The 27,918-nt window shown below is 49.9% G+C and overlaps 1 protein-coding gene across 6 annotated transcripts in view; it reads left to right on the top strand.

Annotated features, from left to right (window-relative positions):
- Positions 1-27,533, top strand: part of PNPLA6 (patatin like domain 6, lysophospholipase) — a 30,828-nt gene extending 3,295 nt beyond the window's left edge. For 4 of the 6 annotated variants that reach the window (XM_084764478.1, XM_084764477.1, XM_084764475.1 and 1 more), the window contains 29 exons: positions 2,937-3,077; positions 3,170-3,329; positions 3,894-3,974; positions 4,134-4,262; positions 4,513-4,593; positions 4,688-4,853; positions 5,247-5,330; positions 5,736-5,845; positions 5,978-6,145; positions 6,232-6,309; positions 15,401-15,606; positions 15,864-15,995; positions 16,076-16,199; positions 16,429-16,542; positions 16,728-16,803; positions 18,952-19,092; positions 19,297-19,360; positions 19,795-19,963; positions 20,153-20,335; positions 20,930-21,048; positions 21,308-21,464; positions 21,782-21,898; positions 21,985-22,054; positions 22,501-22,617; positions 24,841-25,142; positions 25,872-25,988; positions 26,199-26,295; positions 26,421-26,530; positions 27,213-27,533. In XM_084764478.1, coding sequence (XP_084620604.1) covers positions 2,937-3,077; positions 3,170-3,329; positions 3,894-3,974; positions 4,134-4,262; positions 4,513-4,593; positions 4,688-4,853; positions 5,247-5,330; positions 5,736-5,845; positions 5,978-6,145; positions 6,232-6,309; positions 15,401-15,606; positions 15,864-15,995; positions 16,076-16,199; positions 16,429-16,542; positions 16,728-16,803; positions 18,952-19,092; positions 19,297-19,360; positions 19,795-19,963; positions 20,153-20,335; positions 20,930-21,048; positions 21,308-21,464; positions 21,782-21,898; positions 21,985-22,054; positions 22,501-22,617; positions 24,841-25,142; positions 25,872-25,988; positions 26,199-26,295; positions 26,421-26,530; positions 27,213-27,287 — 3,688 coding nt within the window. In that variant the 3' untranslated portion in view covers positions 27,288-27,533. Of the gene's footprint in view, positions 1-2,936; positions 3,078-3,169; positions 3,330-3,893; positions 3,975-4,133; positions 4,263-4,512; positions 4,594-4,687; positions 4,854-5,246; positions 5,331-5,735; positions 5,846-5,977; positions 6,146-6,231; positions 6,310-15,400; positions 15,607-15,863; positions 15,996-16,075; positions 16,200-16,428; positions 16,543-16,727; positions 16,804-18,951; positions 19,093-19,296; positions 19,361-19,794; positions 19,964-20,152; positions 20,336-20,929; positions 21,049-21,307; positions 21,465-21,781; positions 21,899-21,984; positions 22,055-22,298; positions 22,416-22,500; positions 22,618-24,840; positions 25,143-25,871; positions 25,989-26,198; positions 26,296-26,420; positions 26,531-27,212 lie in introns of all 6 variants that reach the window. The other 2 variants (XM_084764480.1, XM_084764476.1) reach the window with 1 other exon arrangement.
- Positions 27,534-27,918: the final 385 nt, after the last annotated feature.

The raw sequence follows: 27,918 nt of genomic DNA, 5'->3' as shown, positions 1-27,918 counted from the left end.
TTTTTTTTTTTTTAGACAAGATCTTGGTAAGTTGTCCAGTCTTCTCTGTAACTCAGACAAGCCGTGAAGGTGTGACCCTTCTGTTTCAGCCCCCTGGGTGAGGGGAATGATTGGCCTGTGCCTATCATGTTTGCCTCTTCAAGGATTCCTTTGTGGGCCAGTAAGGTGGCACAGCGGGGAAAGGCACTTCTTATCAAGCCTGAAGACATGAGTTGTACTCCTAGAACCCACATAGGGGAAGGAGAAAACTTACACACACGCACGTGTGCGCACACACACACACACACACACACACACACACACAGATAAAGAAATATAAGTTAGAATTTTTAGGAAAATAATTTCTTGCAGCCAGACGTCGTGGCGCACACCTTTAATCCCAGCACTCGGGAGGCAGAGGCATGCAGATCGCTGTGAGAGCGAGGCCAGCCTGGTCTACAAAGTGAGTCCAGGACAGCCAAGGCTACACAGAGAAACTCTGTCTCGAAAATAATAATAATAATAATAATAATAATAATAATAATAATAATTTATATTAGAAACATAGGAAGGTTATGTCAGGTGTTTATCAGTGTCTTTGAGAAGGCTCTACCAGAGATCTCTGTAAGTTCAGATGTGATTCTGGCATATTGCATCCTGAGGTCCACCTGAAGGTGTTTCTCAAGGATGTGTTTAACACCAGGGGGCCACCCTTCCCCTCAACTGTGTGACAAGCCATGTCACCACAGAGCTTTCTGTGGATTTTGTAAAAAGGCTGTTTCTAATATGTCATGATCAGGCTAAGGAGATGGCTTGTATTGGTAAAGGCCTTGCAAGCCTTCAGTATCTGAATCTGATCCTCAAAACCCATATTTAAAAAAAGAAAGCTGGTTATAGTAGCTCACTTGTCATCTCAGCACTGGGGAGGTGGAAACAGGCAGATCCCTGGGTCTCACTCATTGGTCAACACAGGCTGCTTGGTGAGTTCCACACCACAGAGAGACCCTGTCTTGAACACATAAGTTGGTCAGGATCCGAGGAAGTATAGCCGAGGTTGTCCTCTGGCCTGTAAACACACACACACACACACACACACATGCACATGCACATGCACACACACGCACGCACACATGCACATTCAAGCACTCACGCACACAAAAGGGTATCTTTAGCTTTTCTGCCCCATGAGCTGGATGTGGTGATCATATGATGTTATAGACGCTAGCCTGATGTCTTTGTGAGTTCAGGATGATCATATCAGAACTTTGAACTAGGGAAAGGCTTACGATCTCCTTGATAGACGAATGCTCTCTGAGCCTAGCGTGGTGCATACCTGACATCTCTGTGCTAAAGAGGCGGAGGTGGGAAGATCAGGAGTTAAAGGTCAGCATTGGCTACTTAGGCAAGTTTGAAGCCGGGGTGGGTTACATGAGACACAGCCTAAAAACACCAAAGAAACAAAACAAAAACAAACACAAAACCCAGCAATAAAACTGAAGCATTCTACCTGGGGTTCTCCATATCGATGAATTGAACTCGTATGAAAGGGTCTATCTCATGACTCCTGTGCTAGTGAAGGGCCCTGCCCCACAGCCACTGTGACTCACAGGAGCAAGTTCTGCCAAGTTCTTAGAATAGCTGCAGTGTCTGCATTCTCCACACTGGAGGAGGGCTAGCTCAGGCTAGCTCAGGCATCTGTCACCATCAGATCTGTTCACTGAGACCCAAGAGGAAGCTATCTCATGGGCCTTCTCTCTCTCTCTCTCTCTCTCTCTCTCTCTCTCTCTCTCTCTCTGTTTTATTTTTTCTTCTCTTCTATTTCCCGTTGCTGCCTTCTGTTTTAATTAATTGACTTAGTGTATAGGGATGTGTGGTGTGTGGGTGCACAGAGGAGACTTGTCAGGTGTACTGCTCAATTGCTCTGTCTTACGCCCTTGAGACAGGGTCTCCTTGCTGAATTTGCAGCTCACGGTTTTGGCGAGGCTGGCTGGAGTGACTGACTTTCAGGTCTTCTGCGACAAATACGAGTTTTCTTTTCTGCCGCCAGCCTGAATCTCAGATTGCCATTAGGAGTCAATCATTGAAATTGCAGAGTCCAGGGAGAGGGGTTCCCGAGGCTCCACCCCTCCCTGGGGAGAAATGGGCTGTCAGTGATTGCTTTGAGCCGTAGTCCTCGATGGTGTAGTCACTGGCAGGTTGCCCTTGCTCAAGTAAATGGCCCCCATCCCATGCTCCTGTGGGCGCCTCTAACTAAATTCAGTGGGCCACAAAACCAAGCAAAATACCCCCATTGAAGTAAGAGGCGGACTTCCCAAAAAGGAAGGGTTTGGCAGAAAGAGGAAAAAGTTAGGACAATGGAGGGTGTGGTCAGAGTACATTAGACATATGTGTGAAATTATGAATGAATAAAATAAACCCCTAAGAAACTAGAGGGTCCGTTGCAGAGCCCTGAAGTTTACACCATAACTTTCCCCTGTAAAAGGGCATGCAGTAAACAGTTTAGGCTTTGTGGGGTGTATACAGTCTCTCTGCTGGGTAGTCAGCTCTGCCACTGAAGTGAGAAGATGGCCATGAGTTAACATGGCAGTGTGCCAATAAAACTTTAATGGTAAAAGTAAGTAGAGGGCCTGATCCTGACAGTGGGCCAGGGTTGGCTCTGTATAAACCAGAGAGAAGGGTAAATGGGTATGTTAGTTCTGCCTGAACCTTACGTCTTCCTCTAACCCAGCAATTCTCAGCCTGTGGCTTGTGACCCCCTTGGAGGTCAAATGCCCCTTTTACAGGGATTGCCTAAGATCATCAGAAAATGTAGATTCCTAACAGTTGCAAAAATACAGTTATAAAGTAGCAATGAAAACGATTTTGTGGTTGGGGTCAGCACAACATAAGGAACTGTATTAAAGGTCACAGAATTAGGAAAGATGAGAACCACTGCTCTAACCCCCTCCTCCAATCAGGATCTTGCGTATCCAGAAGGAGACTCCAACCCTACAGCGGAAGGAGCCCCCACCTTCTGTGCTGGAGGCTGACCTCACAGAGGGCGACCTGGCCAATTCCCACCTGCCCTCTGAGGTGCTCTACATGCTCAAGAATGTTCGGTAAGTGTCAGGGTCCGGGTGTTTTAAGGGTTCCTGCAGAGCCTGGGGCTGCTTTGACCTCTTCCGTCCCTTTCCCACTGCCCATCCTATAGGGTGCTGGGTCACTTTGAGAAGCCGCTCTTCCTGGAGCTCTGCCGGCACATGGTTTTCCAGCGTCTTGGGCAGGGGGACTACGTGTTTCGGCCTGGTCAGCCAGATGCCAGCATCTATGTGGTTCAAGATGGGCTCCTGGAGCTCTGCCTGCCAGGGCCTGTGAGTGGACCTCGCAGGGTGACCGTGGGAGGCTGGGCACTGGGCGTTTCCCCTGGAGCTAGGATACTGCCTTTGGGGATGTGTACTCTGAAGTCAGGTTAGTGATGGCTTAGTGTGGAGCTCAGTGGTAGAGCCCGTGCCTGAATCCCCCAGTGAAGTGCTCACCGATGAGTACTTGCCTGGTATGTGTAAATATCAAAGGGGGCTGGGGAGATGGCTCAGAGGTTAAGAGCACTGTCTGTTCTCCCAAAGGTCCTGAGTTCGATTCCCAGCAACCACATGGTGGCTTACAACCATCTATAATGAGATCTGGTGCCCTCTTCTGGTTTGCAGGCATACATGCAGTCAAAATGCTATATACATGATAAATAAATAAATCTTTAAAAAATATATATCAAAGGACCGAATGACCATTTGGAAAGGTCCACACAGATGGGCAAAGAGTGATGCAGAGGACACAGCAGCTGGTTAGGGGAGTTGTGAATTCAGTTATTACCAGGGTAGGTTGGGAGGTGGCAGCCACTAGGAGGAGGTTGGCACTGGTCTACGGCCCCTGTGTCTCAGGACGGGAAGGAGTGTGTGGTGAAGGAAGTGGTTCCTGGAGACAGCGTCAACAGCCTTCTGAGCATCCTTGATGTCATCACCGTGAGTGACAGTTCCATGCTGGGTATAAAGGTGGGAGGCCCTTATTTCACCAGATCTGGTGGTGCTGCTTGTAGTCTCTCGAACCAGGAAGGCTGCAAGAAGCAGTGGGTGGCCTCGCAGGTCTTCACCGCACATCTCTTTGTTCTCCACGTCTCCCAGGGTCACCAGCACCCCCAGCGGACTGTGTCGGCGAGGGCTGCAAGGGACTCTACAGTACTGAGACTCCCAGTAGAAGCCTTCTCCGCTGTCTTCACCAAGTACCCTGAGAGCTTGGTGCGAGTGGTGCAGGTCAGCTGGCCTTTCACTTCCATGGGTGCCAGAACACCCCACTCCTGGCCACACCTATCCCCTGTATCAGTGCAATGGTGGTTAGGCAGTACCTGCTGCTTCTCCCTGGTGAGCAACCAGACCTCCATGGAGGCCACTGGTGCTGACTGCCTGGTCTCTTGCCTGGCCACGCCCACTGGTGCTGCCTGCTTACTTGCCTGACCACGCCCACTGGTGCTGCCTGCTCACTTGCCTGACCACGCCCCTACAGATCATCATGGTGAGGCTGCAGAGAGTCACCTTCCTGGCGCTGCACAATTACCTGGGTCTGACCAATGAACTCTTCAGCCATGTGAGTTGAACGCAAGCACAAGAAAATATGGGGGACACAATGGGGGACACTCGGATAGGCGATAAATGACTCTCTACCCTCACCCCCACCGCAGGAGATCCAGCCCCTCCGCCTGTTCCCTAGCCCTGGCCTCCCAACCCGCACCAGCCCTGTCCGGGGCTCTAAACGGGTGGTCAGCACGTCAGCTACCGAGGAAACCCCAAAGGAGACCTCTGGCCGTCCTGTTGACCCCACTGGAGCCCCACTGCCGGGACCTGCAGGTACCTGAGGTGACTCTTACCCGCTACTCTTGGTCAGGGATTTGAAGCCATTTATCCCAGTCTCTGGGCCCTGTGTTCTCTAGTTCCTTAGTTGTGTGTGTGTGTGTGTGTGTGTGTGTGTGTGTGTGTGTGTGTGTTAACATTTGTTTGTTGATGGGGGAGAGTATACACACGACATAGCAAGCTGTGCCAGTGAGAGGACAGCTTGAAGGAGTTTGTTCTCTCCTGGGGCTAGAACTCGGTCGGCAAGCTCGATGCACCAAGCCCGTGTTGATCCTAATTTTGTGGATTTGAATTGATCGTGGCCCCCAGGTGCCTCTGGTTCTCACTTCCTCATCCTAGCTTGAGGCCTGTGGAATTGAGTGCAGCTTCCTGAGTGTTTGTCTCCCCCAGGGGATCCTGTGAAGCCCACATCCCTAGAAGCCCCCTCAGCCCCTCTACTGAGCCGCTGCATCTCCATGCCAGTAGACATCTCAGGTTCGGAGCCCTGTGGGGGAAGGGGGGAGGAGCGGATGGTGTGGAAAGGACTCTCAAGGGTCTGTATTTGAACCCAGGACATGCTATTTTTCAGTCCTGACTTTGTGTCCTTACCTACAAAATGGGAGTATAGATTCTATTTCCTTGGTTCTTATTTTTGGTGGGAATGTTAAGGTGCAGAGGTAAAATGTGGCCACCAATTAGTCCTGTCTGTCATGGTTGCAGCATTAGCATGGAGTTAAGACTGCTTATAGCTGTGGTTACTAACCTACTTTTAAACTTATTTTCCTTGGAGCTGGGGGTGGGGGGAACCCAGGACCTCACACCTTCTAGGCAGATATTTCCTCATTAAACTCCATCCGAGTTTCATCTTTGTTGGCCTGATCGCTTCTCCTCCATGCATAGGCTTACAAGGTGGCCCGCGTTCTGACTTTGACATGGCCTATGAGCGTGGCCGGATATCTGTTTCCCTTCAAGAAGAGGCATCTGGGGGACCTCAGGCAGCATCCGCTAAGGTAAGGTCCTCTATTTTCTCCCATCTTACTACAGGCCCCCCTTTCAAAACTCTGGTCTTGACCAGTTGGTGAGTCACTTGAAAAGGCCAATTGGGAGGGCACACAGGAAGTCACAAGTCCTCCCTTACTTAGACCCCCACTCAGGAGCTCCGGGAGCAACCAGCAGGTGCCTGTGAATACAGCTACTGCGAAGATGAGTCAGCCACAGGTGGATGTCCCTTTGGGCCTTACCAGGGCCGCCAGACAAGCAGCATCTTCGAGGCTGCGAAGAGAGAGCTAGCCAAGTTGATGCGGATTGAGGTGGGCAGACTGTGGTGGGGGGTGGGGCGTGAGGGAGGCAGGCTGACGACCTGGCTGGGTCCATCTCAACTCCCCTCCCTCCCCAGGACCCCTCTTTACTGAACAGCAGAGTCTTGCTACATCATGCCAAAGCCGGCACCATCATAGCCCGCCAAGGGGACCAGGTGAGGCTGACCTTTGACCTGTGGTACCCATATCTCTTCCTCTGACCTCTGACCCCTGGCTTTTGTGTAGTGATTGCTGCTTTCCTTTCCCCAAGGGTCAACTTCTCATTCTGCTAGAATAGGTGCTCACTAAATAGGTAGGGATAGGTCTGGGGATATGGACCAATGGGCAGAGTGCTCTCCTAGCATGCATGAAGCTTTGAGCTCCACCCCCAGCACAACATAAACTGAGCATGGTGGTGCATACTTGTCATCCAGCACTTGGGAGGCAGAGGCAGGAGGATCAGACGTTCAGAGTCATCCTCAGCAACATAGTGAGCTCACACCTAGTCTGAGCTACATGAGACCTGGTCTCCAAAAGCCAAAAAAAAAAAAATCTGTATATCTTTATATAAAAATAGTTATTGCAGCCAGGCGGTGGTGGCGCATGCCTTTAATCCCAGCACTCAGGAGGCAGAGGCAGGTGGATTGCTGTGAGTTTGAGGCCAGCCTGGTCTACAAAGCAAGTCCAGGACAGCCAAGGCTACACAGAGAAACCCTGTCTCAAAAAACAAAACCAAAAATAGTGAGGGGGGATTATAGAATTGACCCAGAGACCATTCTCAACTCTGCTAAGAAGGATGCAAAGAGCCAGGCGTGGTGGCGTGCATCTTAAATCCCAGCACTCAGGAGGCAGAGGCAGGTGGATCTTTGTTAGTTTGAAGCCAGCCTGGTCTACAAAGTGAATCCATAACAGCCAGGAGCCAGGGCTACACAGAGAAACCCTGTCTCAAAAAAACAAAAAAACATAACAAAACAAATGGATACAGGTGAAGGATACAGTTACCTTTTAATTTTGTCTGCCATGGTTGTGGTACTTGGCATGGAGTTAGGGTGGTTTTTCATTCATCTTTATAATTATTACTACAACTTTCAGTAATTTTGGCACTGGTGATGGAACCCAGCACTTCACACACAAAGTTAGGCAAGTGCTTTGCCACTGAGCAACACTCCACTTCCATTGTTTCTGTTGTCTCTATGCAGTCACACGCTTGTAGCATGGTTGTTGTATAGCCCTGGGCCACTGTTTTGGAGCTTCTAGAGCATCAGGGATGTGGCAGCATGTCTTTCCATCTCTCTGTTCTTTATATGGTGACTCTGAGGTCCACCAAGGGAAGAAGCCATGAAGCTAGGACCTCACATTCAGAGATGGAGGAGGGAAATCCGAGGTGAATGGGTGTGAATTGAAATCTGCATTCCTTTTCCTCCCCATGTTTTCATGTGTGTATATGTGTGCATACAGTTTTTTCATTGTGTTGATGCATGTACACATGGATGCATGCATGCATCTGCAGGCTCATGGTAGATGTCAGCAATTATCCTCTATTGCCATGTCTCATTCCTGCATAGAGTTTACCATAAGCTTAGTCTCTGGCCAGCGTGTGCTGGTGATGCAGTGTCCTCCTGAGGCTGGGCTTCCAGGCGGTCTGCCGTGCCCACCGGGCATTTGTGTAGGCTCTGCCACGTATGTAGGATTTGAAGTTTCAACTTCACGCTTCAGTAGGAAGAGCTTTAATAGCTGACTTGGCTCCCAGCCCCTTAGCTGAAATCCACACTTTGTCTCCAAGTCCTTGAGTGACCCTGGGCAAAGACTCTAGAAAGTTCTCGGCTTCCTTGGTCTATGGAAAGAAGATAATAAGCAGAACCAATCAGCTCCTTGCACCAGTGCCAAGGTGATCGCCCAGGAAAAGCTTCCCAAGGGCGTGTAGCTTGGTGTGTCTTTAGTGACAGTTGGCGCCATCCGTGGAACTTGGGCTGGAGTTGGGGGTGCTCAGGTGGAGAGTGCTCCCTGTTGTCTCCTTGAGAGGTCGTGTCCCTTGCTGGGCGCGTTCTACTATCCCTTCTACTACTCACAGCAGGCACAGGCTCCTTTCAGGAGAGGAAGTCAGCTGAGTCTGATGTCAGTCGGTGTGATCCCAGGTGGATGAGCTGAGGAAGTGCGGACACACAGCATCCCCTACCCACCCAGGGACGGTAGTGAGTGGAACCCGGCCCTTGCCTGCAAAGGGGCCAGAGTGGTCTGTAGCCCCTGCAGGAGGCCTTGCTTTATTGGTCGTTTTAGCTTTGTTGGGATTGATCTGGAGTTACAGATGGCTGTGAGTTGCTAATTGTGGGTGCTGGGAACCGAACCCAGGTCTTCTGCCAGAACAGCCCAGGGCTCTTAACCGCTCAGTTATTCTCTAGGCCTCAGTGGTTCCTTCATATTCTTCTTTAAAGTATGTGTCTTAGGGTTTTTATTGCTGCAGGAAATGCCATGACCTAAAAGCATGTTGGGGAGGAAAGGGTTTATTTGGCTAACACTTCCCTATTTTCCTTCATTATTGAAGGAAATCAGGACAGGAACTCAAACAGGGCAGGGTCCTGAAGGCAGGCACTGATGCAGAGGCCGGAAGCGTACTGCTTAACATCTTGCTTCCTCTAGCTTTTTTTTTTTCTTGTCCTTAGCATCTTTTTTTTAAAATTTTATTAATTTATTCAGATTACAACTCAATTGTTATCCCATCACTTGTATCCTCCCATTCCTCCCTCCCTCAGGTGCTTTCTTATAGAACCCATCTCACTAGTGTCCACCCCCACCCCCCGGCACATTTTTTTTTTATTGTTATGACTTGGGAAGGAGTCATTCGTGTGCCCCCTAACCCAGGATGCTGGGCTCCCTGGGCAGTACAAGGAATCATCCAGACTAAAATATCAATAGTGTCAACACTGAGAAACCCTGTTGTACATAAGAATCTTCCCAGGTGAGTTTTCTGCACCATCTCTAAGGCTCAGCATCTGTAATGGAAAATGTCACATCCACAGTGCTCCCAAATCTAAAACCCCTGTGTCCTGACCTGGCACAGACTGTAGTCAAACAGAAGCCGGAAAAATAGTGGATGAAATTACCTTTAAGGGGGTAGGAAGGATGGCTTGGTTGGTAAGGTGTGTGCTTTGCAGGCACAAGGACACAAGTTTCATCCCCAGGAACCACATACACACATTAAAATGCAGGGCCTGATGTGGTGGTATTTACCTACAATCCCAGCACTGGAGAGGTGAGGCAAGAGGAGAGCCCTGGCTGTCCTGGACTCACTTTGTAGACCAGGCTGGCCTTGAAGTCACAGAGATCTGCCTGCCTCTGCCTCCCAAGTGCTGGGATTAAAGGCGTGCGCCGCCGCCGCCGCCGCCGCCGCCGCCGCCGCCGCCGCCACCACCACCATGGGGCAAGACAATGTCTTTTAAAAATAAACTAAAAAGAATTAGCCCAAGGTCATGCATATAAGGTAGGTATGAGACAAGATCAACACTTGTTTATACCTGTCTTCTGTCACCAAGATACCTCATTTTACTTCTGTGAACATTCCAAAATCCTGGGGGAAATTTCAGAATATAAAACACTTGTAGTCCCTAAGTGCTTTGAATATGGGATACTCAGTCTGCATAAACAAGGGATCTGGTGAAACCGGTTTTGAGGAATAATCTTTTATCCATTTTTGGAAATTCTGAGTGAATTCATTAGCATGCTCAAGGCACCGACAAGTCCTGCACTGAACTGTTCCTAATCTAGGGTTGACAAATCATTGACAGCTCATTGGTAAGCTACCTACTGTGCAAGCAAGCCCAAGGACAGGAGTTTGAAACCCCAGCACCCATATGAAAAGTTAGGATAGTGTTTGTAAGCGCAGCACAGGTGAGGCTGAGGCAGGAGGAGACCTGGGCCTTGCAAGCCACCCAGCCTAATCTAACCAGGTACCAGGTCCCAATGTTAAACCTTGTCTCAAAAAACAAACAGTGAGGTAGACCAGGTGCAGGGCCCACACTTGTAGCCCCAGCATTGGGGAGCACAAAGAGATGGACTTCTGTGAGTTTGAGGCCAATCTGGTCTATACAGCGACTTCTAGGCCAGCCAGGGATACATAATGAGATGCTGTCTCAAACAATAACAAAAGCAAGGACAGCACGTGAGGAACAACAAGCTAGGGTGTCCACCTGGCTTTCGTATGCACACATCCACCTGTGTGCACACACGCACACTCCCAATCCAGAAACCAGTGATACCTTGATTTTAGTAATGCCTATATGTAACCCAAACACTACCCAGAAGTTGTCTTAGAAGGTTCTGGCATGTATGTATCTTTCACTTTGTCGTCCCCCACCCCCATCACTGTTGGTGCTTTGCCTGGCATCAGACAAGTTGAGTGGTTGACGGAGAAAGATCTTCCCATGTCCAGGTTGTTTCAATTCCTCATTTATAGAGGGGTGGGGCTTGGATGTGTCTGGCTGGCCAGGTGAACCACAAAAGAGAGCTACCTTCATTTACTGAGCATCTGCCATGTTGGGGATCCTGTCCTGCCTGCTAGACAGGAGGCAAGAAGAAACTATATGCCTTTGGCTCTCGTGGACATCACTCAAAGAAGCATATAAATCCTTGTGAACTCGGAGCGCTTAGAGCTACAAAGGGCATATCCTTGACACTACAAAGCCAGCTTAAACAGGGCAGTGCCTCTAAGGACGTGACAACCAGCAAAGGAGGAAGGGTGGAGCAGTTCATTAGGTATAGATGGAGGAAAGGTCAGTCTAGATAGAGAGTAAATTGTGACACTGTCTAGCTTTTGAGTGGCCAGGAATTTTCTTTCTTTTCATACTTATTGTGTGTGTATGTGTGTGTGTGTGTAAGACAGAGAGCAACTTGGGGGAACCTGTTCTTTCCTTTCACCATGTGAGAAGACATGGGATTGAACTCAAGTTGTCAGGGTTGGAAGCAAGTACCTTTACCAGATGAGCCCTACTTTTTTTTTTTTTTTTTTTTTAAGGTTTCAAGAAGCCCAGGCTAGCCTGCAATTCACTGTGTAGTCCAGGCTGGTCCTGAGCTAGAGCCCCTCTTGCCTTTGCTTCCTGGGTGCTGACCTCAACACTATACCTGGCTGAAGACTGATAACTAGCACTGGGTAGGAGGGGAGGTGAAAAAAGAAAAATACTTTAAAATATCTTGGAATGGAGAGAAAGATGCCTCGTGTAGGAAACAAAAGCAGTTGGGGGAGCAAATGGAATAATTTCACAGGAGCAAAGGGTGTATTGCTTTAAAGTTTTTCTTTTTTTTTTTTTTTAATGTGAGTATATTATGTGGGCATGTGTGCCACAGCATATGTGTGTAGGTAGGAGATAGCCTTTGAAAGTCAGTTCTCCCTCCACTGTGTGGGGTCCAGCAATTGAGTTTGGCTGAGAGCAAATGTCTTTACTCTTGAGTCATTACAAAAGCCTCAAAAGGGGTCTTTTCAAGGAATAGTTGTTCATAACTCATACAGTTTGCCTATTTAAGTGGACACTTTACTGAGCTTTGATATATTCAGTGAGTTGTGGGATCAATTTTAAGACATTTGACCATCTTGAAAAGATCTCATTCCTTTAGCTACCATCCCCAGGCCTGGCAGTCACTAATATTTCTGTCTCCAAAAATGTGTCTGTTTTATTTTTTTTCCTCCTTTATTAATTTATTCTTGTTACATCTCAATGGTTATAGTCTGTTTTATTTTTTGTGAGACAGGATCCTACGTTGTCCAGGCTGGCCTTAAACTCTCTATGTGCCTGAACATGGCCTTGAACTCCTCATCTTCCTTTCTCTACCTCTCAAATGCTGGGGTTACAGGCATCTGCCGCAGGCCTGGCTCTGGGTAGGTTTTTGTAGCCTTCCTGCTGGGTTTCTTTTCAAAAGAATCCATGGGTCTTAATCTGGCCTAAGAGTTTGGTGATCCATTAGCAATGTCTGTTCTGGGTATAGATTCTAGTGTTGATACATACATAAAATCATCCTCTCTACAAAATTCAACCAGCAAGGACTGAAAATGATTTCATGTGGCTGGAGAGATAGCTAAGGAGCACTTGCTGCTCTTCCAGAGAACACAGATCCAAATCCCAGCTCCCGCATAACTCACAACTGCCTGAAATTCCAGATCCAGGGAATCCGTTGCCCTCTTCTGAACGTTGAAGGCACCAGGCAGGCACACAGTGCACATGGTATACACAAGCAGAACCTTATACACATAAAACAGAAATACATCTTTTTTTAAAAAAGGCTGCACAAGCCTTTAATCTTAGCGCTCTTGAGGCATAGATAAGTGGATTTCTAGAGTTCAAGGCCAGCCAGGTCCACATAGCAATTCCAGGCCTATCAGTTAATAGTGAGACCCTGTCTCAAGAAAGAACAAAATAAGTAAAACCTAGATAGGTGTAAGACTAGTGGGTCTCACCTGGCCGTGATGGCGCCTGTATTTAATCCCAGCACTAAGGAGGCAGAGACAGGCAGATCACTGTGAGTTCGAGGCCAGCCTGGTCTACAAAGCAAGTCTGGCACAGCCAAGGCTACACAGAGAAACCCTGTCTCGAAAAACTTTTTTTATTTAATTTATTCAGATTACATCTCAGTTGTTATCCTCGTGCTTGTATCCTCCCGTTCCTCCCTCCCTCCCTCTTTCACCCTATTTCCCTCCCCTAGGTCTGTGACAGAAGGGGACCTCCTCCCCCCACCATTTGGTCACAGCCTAGCAAGGCTTATCTTGGTAGCCTGCTTATCCTTTCTCTGAGTGCTACCAGGCCTCCCCACCAAGGGGAAGTGGTCAAATATGAGGCACCAGAGTTCATGTCAGAGTCAGTCCCTGCTTTCCACACAACTGTAAATAGTGTCCTGTCCCTTGGCTAGATCTGAGTAGGACTTTAATATTTACTGCATGTATTGCCCTTGGTTGGTGCAGTAGTTTGATTAGACCTCCCTGAGTCCAGATGTACCAGTCATGATGTTCTTCTTGTAGGTTTCTAGGACCCTCTGGGTCCTTCTGTTTCCCCATTCTCCCATACTTCTTTCACCTAGAGTCCCAATAGGATGTCTTTGCATCTATCCCAATCTCCTAGTGAGTGAAGACTTTCAGGGGACGTCCCTGTTGAGCTAGTGTCCAATTATAAGTGAGTATATACCATGTGAGTCTTTCTGAGTCTGGGTTAACTCACTCAGGATGATTATCGCTAGTTCCATTCATTTGCTCACAAATTTCAGGCTTTCCTTGTTTTTAATAGCTGAGCAGTATTCCATAGTATAAATATACCACAGTTTCTTTATCCATTCTTCGACTGAGGGACATTTAGGTGGTTTCTAGGTTCTGGCTGCTATGAACATGGTTGAGCACATGTCCTTATTGTGTAGTGGAGCACCTTCTGGGTATATTCCAACGAGTGGAATAGCTGGGTCTTGAGGTAAGCTTATTCCCAGTATTCTGAGAAAGTGCCAGATTGGTTTCTAAAGTGGTTGTACAAGTTTCCACTCCCATCAGCAATGAAGGAGTGTTCCCCTTTCTCCACATCCTCCACAGCATGTGTTGTCACTTGAGTTTTTGTTTCATTTTTGTTTTTTTGGTTTTTCAAGGCAGGGTTTCTCTGTGTAGCCTTGGCTGTCCTGGACTCGCCTTATAGACTAGGCTAGCGCCACCACGCCCGGCCTGTCAATTGAGTTTTTAATGGTGGCCATTCTCATGTGTGTAAGATGGAATCTCAGAGTCGTTTTGATTTGCATTTCCCTGATGACTAAGGATGTTGAGCATTTCTTTAAGTGTGTCTCAGCCATTCCATATTCCTCTGTTGAGAAGTCTTTGTTTAGTTCTGAGCCCCATTTCTTAATTGGGTTATTCGGTTTGGTGGTGTTTAATTTCTTGAGTTCTTCATATATTTTGGATACTAGACCTTTGTCAGATGTAGGGTTGGTGAAGATCTTTTCCCAGTCTGTAGACTGTCGCTTTGTTCTCTTGACAGTGTCTTCTGCCTTGCAGAAGCTTCTCAGTCTCATGAAGTCCCATTTATTAACTGTTGACCTTAAGGCCTGGGCTGTTGGTGTTCTGTTCAGGATGTTGTCTCCTGTGCCAATGAATCTAGGACAGCCAAAGCTACAAAGAGAAACCCTGTCTCAAAAAACTTAAAAAGAAAAAAAAAGATTAGTATGTCTCTACTAGACAGGTGCATTTCCTAAGCAGTATAGCATAGCACTTTTTTACATGGTACTAGAAAGTATAAATAGTTGCCTAGAAATACTTTAGTCTATGGGAGAGTTTTGTGTGTACAGGTTCGATGAAAAAAACAGTAGCATTTTGTCCAGGTAAATTAAGCACTGAGAATTTCGTATCCATGAGGTGTCGTCCCTGGGAAGAGTTATGTTGGACACCAGGTGAAAACTCATTGCTCGTGTCCAGCCTTTCCCGTTTCCCTACGTCTGCATTCTCTGAGCATGGGGATCACAGTGTGCTCCAAGGTACCTGGTATATGTGGTGCTGGGGATTGAACTCAAGGCTTCGTCTATGCTACCAAAGCCCTCTACTTCCGTGAGTTTAAATTATGACAGGGTTTCAAATATCCCAGGCTGGTCTTGAACTGGGTTTGTAGCTGCTGAGGGTAACGTTGAGTTTTTGATTCTTCAGCCCCCACCTGAGGGGCTGGGACTGGAGTCATGCATCACCAGTTGCTGTGGTGGTGGGAATTGAAGGGGCCTCTGATGTCTAAGCAAGCCATTTACCAACTGTGCTACACCCTCATCCGTTGTATTTTATCCCATCTTATTTCTGAGACAGGGCCTTACTACATGGGCCTGGCTGGCTTCAAACTCAGCTGTCTTCCTGCCTCTGCCTCACAAGTGCTAGAATTGTAGATGTGACACCACACTTGGCTGGCTGGTCTGCTTTTTTTTTTCTTTCTCTTTCTTTTACTTGTGTTGTTGAGGCAGGGTCTCAAATAGCCCAGGGTGGTCTCAAACTTACTATGTAGTCAAAGGTGACCTTGAACCCTCTTCCACACGTGTTTCTGCCTCAGCTTCCAGAGTGCTAAATGCTGGGATCGTAGGTGTGCATCACTGTGTCTGTGTAGGTGATGCTAGGGATGACACCCAGGGCTTCCTATGCAAGCTCTTTACATTGCAGCTATATCCCCAGCCGTTTCTTCCTAACCCTCTTTTACGTTTTCCTGTGGGGTGCACTTACCCAAGTTTAGGGGAAAGGTGCTGTGGCTGGCCCATCTCATCTCCAAATCTCTCTCTCAACAGGATGTAAGCCTGCACTTCGTGCTCTGGGGCTGCCTGCACGTGTACCAGCGCATGATTGACAAGGCTGAGGAGGTGTGCCTGTTCGTGGCACAGCCAGGGGAGCTGGTGGGGCAGCTGGCCGTGCTCACTGGAGAACCCCTCATCTTCACACTCCGTGCCCAGAGAGACTGCACCTTCCTGCGGATCTCCAAATCCGACTTCTACGAGTAAGGCTGGGATCGGGGAGGCGGATACATGTGGCACCTGGATGACCAAAGTCCAGTTAATTTTGGGGGGAGCGGGGAGATCAAGACCTCATCCCCTACCCCGTTTCTGAAGAATAGAAAAGAGCACCCAGATCGGGCCTCCCAACAACTTCTAGGGCAGATGTGAATTCTTCCTGTTTCATTCCCAAGCCAACACCCATTCTCCAAGAAGACTTGTTTCCACATCCCCCCCCCCTCCCCGCTTTTTTTGCTTGCAGGATCATGCGTGCACAGCCCAGTGTGGTACTGAGCGCAGCGCACACTGTGGCTGCAAGGATGTCCCCCTTTGTGCGCCAGATGGACTTTGCCATTGACTGGACGGCTGTGGAGGCCGGTCGTGCGCTCTACAGGTACCGTCCCCATCCCACTTGACTGCTCAAACCCTATCTATAATGTCGTCTGACCCTCCTCCACTTTTTACCCACTCCAGGCAGGGCGACCGCTCAGACTGCACCTACATTGTACTCAATGGGCGACTCCGCAGTGTCATCCAGCGAGGCAGTGGCAAGAAGGAGCTAGTTGGGGAGTATGGCCGTGGGGATCTCATTGGTGTGGTAAGGGCAGCCACCATATCTCTCCTTGGGCCTTCACCTACGTGCACACCATCGGAGCAATCTGATGGCAATGGAGAATGCACCTCCAACTTTAGCCCCATCCCAGACCACTGGGCTTCTTGTGAGTCAGAAGCACTCAGTCTGGTGGATGAGGAGTCTCACTCCATCCTCAGTATGTCACTTCAGGTCCCTATTATCACCTGTGGTGAATTCTTATTTTGTATCCCAGGTGGAGGCTCTGACCCGGCAGCCACGAGCCACCACTGTGCATGCTGTGCGAGACACGGAGCTGGCCAAGCTCCCTGAGGGCACCTTAGGCCACATCAAACGTCGGTACCCACAGGTACAGCTCCTAGTTGGGGAGGTGGACAGCAGGAGCCGGGAGCCTCTGTGTGCCCAGCTGTCCTAGTAGGGGTGCAGCCCAAGTAGCAGGATTTCTAGCTTCCCGGGTGAGGAAGCGAAGGTGGGACCCTTCCGTCTCATTGAACACTATTTCCCCTGGCCCTTCCCCAACCCTCTGTACCTCAGGTCGTGACCCGCCTTATTCATTTGCTGAGCCAGAAAATTCTAGGCAATCTGCAGCAATTGCAAGGACCCTTTCCAGGTGAGCCAGCCCCAGAGAATATTGGGGGATTTAGTCGGATGTGCCCAGAGCAAGCTAAACAGCATGATGGGAAACCAAGTTCTATGGTAAATCTTAATTGGAGGTGGGATTAGGACCTTGGATCTAGTGTATGTTGGGAAATGTAGTCCCTGTTTCTAGGCCATTTGTTGATTGGTCTAAAGTGTGCTAGTGGGCAGAATCTAAGGGCAACACTTTTATAACACTGTGTGTGTGTGTGTGTGTGTGTGTGTGTGAGAGAGAGAGAGAGAGAGAGAGAGAGAGAGAGAGAGAGAGAGAGAGAGAGAGACAGAGAGAGACAGAGACAGAGACAGAGAGAGACAGAGAGAGCCAGAGAGAAGGTAAGAGGAATCAGTTTTCTACCTTCCACCATATGGGTCCTGAGGATTGACTCAGGCCATCCAGCTTTACAGAAACACCTTTACCTGCTGAGCCATCTCTCAGGACCATGGGGGGCAGTGGAGAGGGAGCATCCTGGGAAAGAATCACACTATCATAACAAGAGAGCTTGTGAGTGGCATATGGCAGTAGGGACACCTTGGGAAATGGCTTTCAGTGTTAAATCAGTCAGCTAGGAAGTGTGGTTCTTCATACTGGAGTGTGGCTTCTATGAGATAGAATAAACCACAGTGCAGCCTGTTCAAGCCACGCTACCAAATGCACCTGAGCGGCTACATTTTTGCTAACCTTTCCCTCACATACCCGTCACATTCAGGACATAAAGGTCGAAGTCATGTAGGTAGGAAAGACATCATTTGAAAAACATACATGGAGATCCCAGTGTTATACGCTAGTAAGTACAGAGAGAGAAACAAAACAAGATCGACACACAGGGCTGCAGGCAGAGAGCAGGAGAGAAGGAAGGATCAGAGGGCTTTCTGAGGACTGTGGGCCGAGCCTTCACAGTTGACCTGAAGCTGGATGTGGAAAAGATGTAGGAAAGTCCGCACATGGTTTGGTAGTTGGGGGCCTTTGTTTTGTTTTGACATAGGGTCTCATGTTGCTCAGGTTTTGTTTTGACATAGGGTCTCATGTTGCTCAGGCTGGCCTTGAACTCACTATGTAGCCAAGGATGACCTTGAATTGTTGCCTCTACCATCTGAGTGTTTAGATGACAAGCATCTGCCACCACATCAGGTTTATGTGGTGTTGTGGAGGGTACCCAGAGCTTTGTGCATGCTAAGCCAGCCACTCTACCAACTGACCTATAGCCCTAGTCCAGAGTTTGGTGCTTTTGAGTCACTCAAGGAGTAACTTAGAGAGAGGGGGGTGGGGTTGGAAAGTATTAGAGCTCATAAAAGTCATCATATGGGGGAGGAGCAACCAGCAGGTACAGTCCAAAGTAAGGCCAGGGCAAGAGATGGAAATGACACATTCAATCCCAGCACTTGGGAGGCAGAGGCAGGCGGATCCCTATGAGTTCGAGGCCAGCCTGGTCTACAAAGCAAGTCCAAGACAGCCAAGATTAACACAGAGAGACCCTGTCTTTAAAAAAAAAAAGAGGAAGAAGAAGAAGGGGGGGGTGGAGAATGACATCTCCAGCTAGGCTGTTAGCTGAGAAACTGAAGTGACAGAGGAGTCAGAGCTATGTTCTTATCTAGCTCAGGGTTGGGACATAGTAGCCCAAGACAGAATGGGCTGGGCTCTACATAGGCACAGTGAATTTGAATGGTTCTAACATTGCACAGTGGGTAGCCGGGCATAGTAGCACATGTCTGTTATCCCAGCCCTTGAGGGTTGGATGCAGAAGGTGAGATTTCAAGGTTACTCTTTGCTGAGTGAGACCGCGTCTCAGAAAGAACAGCAACAACTAAACTGCAGATGAGGGTCAAAAGTGGGCGGTGCCGGCCAAGTCGTAATAGGAAATGGGCAAGAATGGAATTGTATGCTGGGTACTCCAGCCCTGGCCTCAGTATGGTGCTACTGTAGCTCAGAGCAGTGAGAGCCTAGGCTGGGGGTACAAGGCAGGGACAGAGGAGGATGAAGAGGAAGTAGAGGCCGTATAGGGGGCGGAGAAGAGATGGGGAAGAGAGATAGGCAGAGGCAGAGAAGGGGGTGGGGCGGAGAACGAGGGTACCTCTCCAGACAGACAGTTGCTCAGCCAATCTGCTGCTGGTGTTGTCTCCACAGGCTCTGGTCTCAGTGTGCCGCAGCACTCAGAACTGACCAACCCAGCCAGCAATCTGTCCACCGTCGCTATCCTCCCCGTGTGTGCTGAAGTGCCCATGATGGCCTTTACCCTGGAGCTGCAACATGCTCTGCAAGCTATCGGTGAGCCGGAAGTCTGCCCGCTGGGGCCCTGCGTGGATACATCACAGTCACCTGTAATGAGTGGTATCCCTTGGCGTGGGCACGTTGCGGGTGGGATGGGAAAGGACCCCGTGCCACGGGGATGGGTGACAAGTACTCTGTTCATGGAGAGGCCTCCCAAGTGTTGAACTAGATCCCTAACTTCCGTTCCTCTACTACCACTAGGTCCCACGCTCCTCCTTAACAGTGACATCATCCGGGCACGCTTGGGGGCGTCAGCGCTGGATAGGTGTGTGGGCATTGGGGATTGGGGCTGGAATGCTAGGCTTCTGAATCAGGGTGTCCCATCTGCTGGGTCAGTAGGGAGACAATGTGGGCAAATCCCTCACCAGAAACCCCAAGAGGCCCTCGCAGCTCTCATAGTTTGAGCATGGCTTAAAACATACTTACAATATTATGAGGGTTTTTTTTTAATTGTTTGGGGTTTTTCTTTATAACTCAACTTCATGGTTCTTGAGCATTAACTTTGTAGCTTTCATGTGACACAATAGTGCAAACCAAATATGTGAAAATAAACATTTGTATGCCCTTGCCTATTCTGACACACACCCCCTATCCCCACCCACACTTTGGCATGAAGTTGAATTGTTGGGCACTATCTGTATATTGGGAGAGGTTGTGGGACCCCAGGGAAGTTCCAAGATGACACTCATCTCATCCCAGCATTCAAGAATTCCGGCTGTCAGGGTGGCTGGCCCAGCAGGAAGATGCCCATCGCATTGTACTTTACCAAACCGACACGTCGCTGACGCCCTGGACTGTGCGTTGTCTACGTCAGGCTGACTGCATCCTCATTGTGGGCCTGGGTGACCAGGAACCCACAGTTGGTCAGGTGTGGAGACTGTGTACAGTGACACCCCACCCCCACCCCTTGCTAAATGCTCCTGTTAGATCCCTTGCCCTCTTGTGCCCTTTTAAGGCTATGTGCACTTCCATGTTGTAGTTCTGTGATGGAGCTGAGCTTGACCAGGCATGGGCAGAGAAGGTATCCATGACCTTCGCCTGTCTCTGCCTTCCACAGCTGGAGCAGATGCTAGAGAACACTGCCGTGCGTGCCTTGAAGCAGCTGGTTTTGCTGCACCGGGAGGAAGGCCCTGGTCCCACTCGCACGGTGGAGTGGCTCAACATGCGCAGCTGGTGCTCAGGGCACCTGCACCTGCGCTGTCCACGCCGCCTCTTCTCACGCCGCAGTCCAGCCAAGCTGGTGAGGGTAGAGAGTGACCCCAGGGAACACTGGCTCTCCTACCTAAGGCCTGCACTTGGGTGGAACATGAAGAAGAGCTAGCCGTGGGCACACTTTCTTCTTGGAGTATAGTTTGGGGGATACTTCTGCTCTAGCAGCGGCGGGGCAAGGGGAGTGGGGGAGGTATAGGATAATTGTTCCTCCCTCTGGGGTTGACATTTGGGCGTGGGCTTGGAGAGAAAGGCCCTGAGTGGCATGCCCTGTGTTGGAGTTTAGGGACACACTCCTTCACCTGTGGGCATGGTTTGACGTTCCCTCTTTCGCCGATGGGTGGAGTTTCGTACAGAGGCTCATCTGCCTAAAGTTAAAATTTAGGGGTACAGGCTGCTCCACAGTGAGCCAGGGCCAGGGCTTAGGCAGAGCCTGGAGAGGGCCCCTAGGAGGCATACCCTCCTCTGTCTAGGAGCAGGACTTAGGAAGCTGACACGGAGTCTGGACCAGTGCAGGGGTGGGGAGGAGATGTAGATATTAAAGCTCAACATGTACCTGAGCAATCTGGTCCCTCTTGCCCCAGCCTAATAGCCTAATGCATCTTTATTCTCTCCTGGATCCCAGCACGAGCTGTATGAGAAGGTTTTCTCCAGGCGTGCAGACCGGCACAGTGACTTCTCCCGCTTGGCAAGAGTGCTCACAGGAAACACCATTGCCCTGGTGCTGGGTGGTGGTGGAGCAAGGTGAAGGGGAGGGGCACATTCAAGGGAGGGGCATATTCAAAGACACTTCTTACTTACTCTGCCCTAAGGTGTGTGTGGGGGGGTGGGGTGGGGGTGGGGGGTAGGATGCTTAAGGGATGGGGCTTATTACATAGGAGAGCTCCCATAGCCTGGTAGCTGGTCACAGTTTTCTTAGCCAGGAAGGGAAGTACAGGAGAATTACCTGGGGACAGGTCCTAGCAGACCCCCAGCTTTTCACCGAGTACCTTTTATTCTGCAGAGGCTGCTCACATATTGGGGTCCTGAAGGCGTTAGAGGAGGCAGGGGTGCCAGTCGACCTTGTGGGAGGCACGTCTATCGGCTCCTTCATTGGGGCGCTGTATGCAGAGGAACGCAGCGCCAGCCGTACTAAACAACGAGCCCGGGAATGGGCCAAGGTGTGTTTTGTGGGGGTCTGAGGAGATGGGGCTGCAGGGCCCCAGAAATGCAGGGAGACCTGTGATGATGCCATAGCCTGGTCTGGTAGTGTGGGTAGATATCCCATTGAAGATTCTGCCTAGATTATTACAGAAATATCACTGAGACCTCGGGTGACCCCCCTCTGTGACTTCTTAGCTGATGACTCTAATCCCCAAACCCCAGCCACAGCAATCATGTACTGAGCGACACTCACAATCCCTGTGTACGTGCACATTCCTGAAGCAATGACCTCGCTGTGATTCTAAGCAACTCCTTTTGACTATTTGATCCTCAGAGCATGACTTCTGTACTGGAGCCTGTATTGGACCTCACATATCCTGTTACCTCCATGTTTACTGGCTCGGCCTTTAACCGAAGTATCCACCGTGTCTTCCAGGATAAGCAGATTGAGGTATGCCACCCTCCCCCCACACACTGGGCTCTGTCACCTCTTCCCATGGGGTTTTCACCTTCTACCTTGGTTTTACCCCATCCCAGGACCTGTGGCTGCCTTACTTCAATGTCACCACAGACATCACTGCTTCCGCCATGCGTGTCCACAAAGATGGTGGGTGCCATCCTGCCTGGCCCTGCTACCACCGTGTTGGCCAGCTGTGTGAGGGTGGGCTATAGGGGAGGGGCAGCTGAACATCTGGGACGTTGTTAACACAAGTGACCGTCCACCTGGGCCCGTCCACCGACCACTAACCACCACCCACTAATGTCCCGAAGGCCCCAGGTATGTCCATTCTCAGGGGTGGGGAGCTGGGAGGCTTGTCGGGCACCTCACCCCCTCCCGCCATCCCCCACAGGCTGCGTGTGGCGTTACGTCCGGGCCAGTGCCTCCTACTGTCCCTACCTGCCCCCACTCTGCGACCCCAAGGACGGGCACCTGCTGGTGGACGGGTGTTACGTTAACAACGTTCCAGGTCAGCGAGCCCAAAGGCTGGCCGGGCCTCCAAGTGTGTCTGAGCGTGTCTGTGCGTGTCTGTGTCTGTGTATCCCACCGGGCAGGCTCCCTGTGGCGGTATGTGCGTGCCAGCATGACGCTCTCGGGCTACCTGCCCCCGCTGTGCGACCCGAAGGATGGGCACCTGCTCATGGACGGTGGCTACATCAACAACCTGCCAGGCAAGTGGCTGCCCACTCACACCTGCATGGACATTTGTCACCAGGCACATGCTCAAGCTGACTTCTGCACATGCAGACTCAAAGAGGCAGGGACATATGGCTGGACAAACTCAAAAGGATACGTAGAGCCTGTACAAAGATACAGAGTGACAAATGCATGCGCGTATATCCATGTACACAAATAGATACATGAGTGTTTGTGGACAGTAACATGAACATTTGCAAAGGACACACATCAGACATAGTAGCACATACCTGTGATCCCAGCACCTGGAAGGTGGAGGTGGGACAATAAGAAGCTGCTTGGCACAGTGGCTTACTGAGGAGGCAGAGGCCAGCCTGGTCTACAGAGTGAGTTACAGGACAGCCAGGGCCACCCAGAGAAACCTGGTCTTGAAAAACAGAAAAATAAAAAGTAAAAAAAAGAAAGAAAGAAAGAAAGGTCCTCAGTCTCAAAAGTGTACATCCCAGAAATGTAAGTCACACATAAACACATACACACACACACACACACACACACACACACACACTCATGGCCAGCTATAGCACATCGTGTGCAATCTGGGCCTAAGGTCAGATACAACTTAAAGGAATTAGTTTTCTCATTCCAAACTATGGGTCCTGGGGTTTGAACTCTGGTCGTCATGGTTTGGTGAGTGCCCCTACCTACTGAGTCATCTCAGTGGCCCTAAGGTTTTATTTTTGTTTGTTGTTTGTTTGTTTTAAACTGGCCTCCAACTTGCTACATACTGAGGATAATTTTGCGTTTATAGTCGTCTTGTGTCCACTTCCCAAGTGCTGGGATTATAGGCGTGAGCCTTGATTATAAGTAAGGTTTTATTTTGATAGCCATGCGCCATGATCTACTTCTTGTCTGCAGCTTCTGTCATAGTACAACAATAGGGTCAAAAGCCCAGGGTAGAACTGAAAGCATTTTCTAATGGTCCTTTGCAGAGTTGGCCAATGCCTACCACCGTTGTAAATGTGCTATACACGTAAACACTGCCACAGTCCCTCACAGGGAGCAGGTGCTCACAGACTTACAGGCACACTTGGATATGCAGACACATATGGGGCTGGGAAAATGGCTCTGTTGATGGTACAGACATAACCTGAGCTCCACCACAGTACCCATGTAAAAAAGATGGGCACAGGGGTGCTCATCCATTACCCTAGTCCTGTGGAGCGCAAGCAGACAGGAGGATTCCCTAAGCATTTGCTGGCCATCCAGTCTAGTGGAATGGATGAGCTCCAGGTTTAGTGGGAAACCTGTCTTTAAAAAGAAGGTACAGGGCTGGATTGATGACTCGGCAGTTAGTAATGTGCACTGCTCGTGCAGAAGACCTGAACTTCCAGCACCACATCCTCACAACTACCTCTAACTCCATTTCCAGGGACATCTGGTGCCGCTGCTGGCCTCTTCAGACATTGTACACATATGCATATAAGCACATGCATGCACACACAAACACACACACATACACAGAAAGAAATCCTTTTTCAAATTTGTTTTGTTTTGTTTTGTTTTCCAAGACAGAGTTTCTCTTGAGTAGCACTGGCTGTCCTAGAACTCTCTAGATCAGGCTGACCTGAAATTCAGAGATCCGCCTGCCTCTGCCTCCCGAGCGCTGGGATTAAAAGTGTGCACCACCACTGCCCGGCCTAGTCTTTTTTATGTCTAAGGTGCCAAGCGATAGAGGAGACCACTCAGTGTTAACCTCCAGCCTGCACACAACACACACACACATACACATACATATGCACACACAGATAAACATCTGCTGACATGCATTCAGACAGGCCTAGCCAGACATGTAGGCACAGCAGACATACTGCTTCCCACAGAGTCTCACACAAGAAGGATGTGAACAGACACTCACAGGCATGTGCAGGTCACGTGCCCACCCAGGAACATAAACTCAAGGATAGGTACGCAATGTTGAATAGCCAGTCAGGTGTTTGCTTGGGCTGGAGTTGGCTACAGAACAGTCTCTGTAGTGCACAGACATGCAGTCAGGCAGCTACAGACGCAACTGCCATTCTCACTGGTCCATCTTCCCTTGGTTTCATTTGCATAAATTTCCACCATTTGCATGGCAGCATGGTGTTTGCATGCCCCCCCTCACCCCCCCCCAGTATGGCCATTTGCATCGTGGTATCTTTGGGACTGGGTTGGGCGTCCCTTCCCTGTTGGGAGAGGCTGCTGACCTCCCGGCTCCACAGCGGACATCGCCCGCAGCATGGGGGCCAAAACAGTCATTGCCATCGACGTGGGAAGCCAGGATGAGACAGATCTCAGCACCTATGGGGACAGCCTGTCTGGCTGGTGGTTGCTGTGGAAACGGCTAAACCCCTGGGCCAACAAGGTGAAGGTGCCGGACATGGCTGAGATCCAGTCCCGTTTGGCGTACGTGTCGTGTGTGCGGCAACTGGAAGTCGTCAAGTCCAGCTCCTACTGCGAGTACCTGCGCCCGTCCATCGACTGCTTCAAGACCATGGACTTCGGGAAGTTCGACCAGATCTACGTGAGTGGGTGGGCCGCGGGAAGTAGATGGGTTATCAAACAGTAATGGCTGCGTGCGACCAGATCTACGTGAGTGGGTGGGCCGCGGGAAAGTAGATGGGTTATCAAACAGTAATGGCTGCGTGCATTTTATGTTTGCACTAAAATTTGTTCTGTGCCAACTGCACTGGCTGAAGCACTGTGTAGTGGTTTCTGATGAGTGGAGAAGGAAAGCGGTGATCAGTTAGTAATGCCTGCCGTAGGTCTGGAGAGGGGTGTAGCAAAACACGCCGTAGCCCACATCTGCTGTAATTGATCAATAGTTGCTGCCCCGAGGCCCCAAGTTAAAATGTCTGATGTCCCTCTGTGATCACTAGAAGCGTGTACCATAATGGATTCATGTCTGCTGCAGTCATGGAGCATGACGCTATTCACAAATGTACTGCGTACTTGCAGACCTTGAAAATAATTTTGCACATTACCATCTTGTGTTAGTTGGTACTTGGAGTACCTCATGGGGCTGAGTGGGAAAGCCTTTGAATAGAGATTGGTTGGTAATGTCTGACAGGAACACCAACTGGAAATCTCTGGGCAGGTAGGTATGCTATACATCACCCGGAAACAGATTTGGCTCAAATGCCTGCTCTCCCGGAAGTCAAGCATTTCATGGGCCTATTGAAGGAAGCTGTGTGTAAATGCAGGCGCAGGTAGTGGTCTCAGGCATAGTCCCTTACCCCCTTGTTTCTTACAGGATGTGGGTTACCAGTATGGGAAGGCTGTGTTTGGAGGTTGGACCCGTGGTGAAGTCATTGAGAAAATGCTCACAGACCGGAGGTCTACAGACCTCAATGAGAGTCGCCGTGCAGACGTAAGCCTACAATGCTTCTGCTGGGGCCAGTCTAACCCAGGGATTCCGGAAACCCAAGCCCCTCTATTCTGGAAATCTCAGATGATCCAATACATCCCTGGGTTTTCCTGAGCCCATCAGGTGTCAGACACTGTCTTGGGGTCCCCTCTGAGCTCTTGAGACTCCTTGGACCACACCCACTCCCAAAGCCTCACCAGCCCCACCCCACAGATACTGGCCTTCCCAAGTTCTGGCTTCACTGACTTGGCTGAGATTGTGTCCCGGATTGAACCCCCAACAAGCTACGTCTCCGATGGCTGTGCTGATGGTAAGGAGCTGAAGGGACCCTTGAGAGTTGGAAGTGCTGGGTCTGGAGATGGGGACCATGCATTGCTGGAAATACCAGCCCAGTCCCAAGTCTCCTCACCTGCACCCTGCTACTTCCCACCCCAGGAGAGGAATCGGATTGCTTGACAGAATATGAGGAAGATGCAGGACCAGAATGCTCAAGGGATGAAGGGGGCTCCCCTGAGGGCGCAAGCCCTAGCACTGCCTCAGAGGTGGTAAGAATGGACAGCCCAGGGACCCCGGGGGAATGAATGAAGTCTTGGGGGTGGTGCTGGGGGACATGGGAACACCAGTGTGAAGATGTGGGTATTCATGTCTTGGACCTGACAGACTAAACCCACGTTGGTTTCACTTCTGTTGCTGTGACAAAATACTCTTCAATGCAACGCAGGAGAGAAAGGGTTTATTTATCTCAAAATTCAAGGTTATGCCCAGTCTTTCGAGGGAAGACAAGGAGTCAGGAGCTTGGAGAACCAGTAGCATTAGGTCTGCAGTAGGAAGGCAATAGATGCGTGCATGCCTGCACTCAGCTCTTTTCTCCACAGCCCTGCATAGGGAATGGTGCCACCCACAGTAGGCAGATCTTTCTACTACGATTAACATAATAAGGATACCCCCACCTCATGCTCCCAGGACAGCTTGATTAAGGCACTCCCTCACTGAGACTCATCCCCAGGATATTCCAGATTGTGTCAAGTGTGTTAATGCCCCTGAGCCAGGAACTGTGTCATGGATGTACAAACTGCTTGTTTCTAAGGTGACATTTTTCAAGCAAGGCCTGAAATGAAACTGAGTTTGAGTGGTGAGGGCTGGACAGTTCTGTTTGTGGCTAGCTTATGAGGTCACAAAGTGACATTCAGCCTGTCTGGGAACACACAACATTGCCTGTCCCTACAGGAGGAGGAGAAGTCCACACTCCGACAACGACGCTTCCTGCCTCAGGAGACCCACAGCTCAGTAGCAGATGCCTGAGGAATGAGGACCTTGGCAGGGGACCCCTGTTCCTAGACCAGGGTGTGGGTGGGCCTGTGGGGGAGCTCACACTCTTCTTCCTGCTGCTATACTGTGACACTCTCTGGGCCCTCCCCCCTTGGCTCCACAGCCCATACACTGGACTAACTTGTTCTGTCCCTGATGGGAGAGCAGAATTGCACTGATGACCTTTGACCAACTATATATTAACCTTACCCCCAATAAACTGTCGCCCCTTTGGAAGCAGCCTGGAGCTGTCTTTGGTTTTTCTGGAGCTCCTCACCATATGGTCTGTGTTCAATCTGAAGGAGCCTGCAGTTTGTCCCTCTGCAGTGACAATTCCCATATGGGTCTGCTGCACCCTGTTCCAGTCAAGCCGTGAGCATGCTTTGTCCCTTCTTGCCAGGCTTTTGGATGATCCCAGGGTGTCTCAGGCACCCCTTACCTTCCTTGTTCAAGTCACATAGCCAGAGGCTAGAGAGACAGTTCAGAAGAGGCACACTGTGCGCAGCTCTTGCAGAGGGTCTGAGCTGGACTCTTAGATCCCACCCACTGCAAATGGCTCACAAGTGACTGTAACTGCAGCTCCAGGGGATGTGGTACCCTTTTCTGACTGTCTTTGCACTCTTGT

This window comes from Acomys minous (genome assembly GCF_964271855.1).
Source record: "Acomys minous genome assembly, chromosome: 16".
NCBI lineage: Eukaryota > Metazoa > Chordata > Mammalia > Rodentia > Muridae > Acomys > Acomys minous.
Note: the sequence above shows the minus strand (reverse complement) of the source record. Positions and strands in the feature narration are given on the sequence as shown.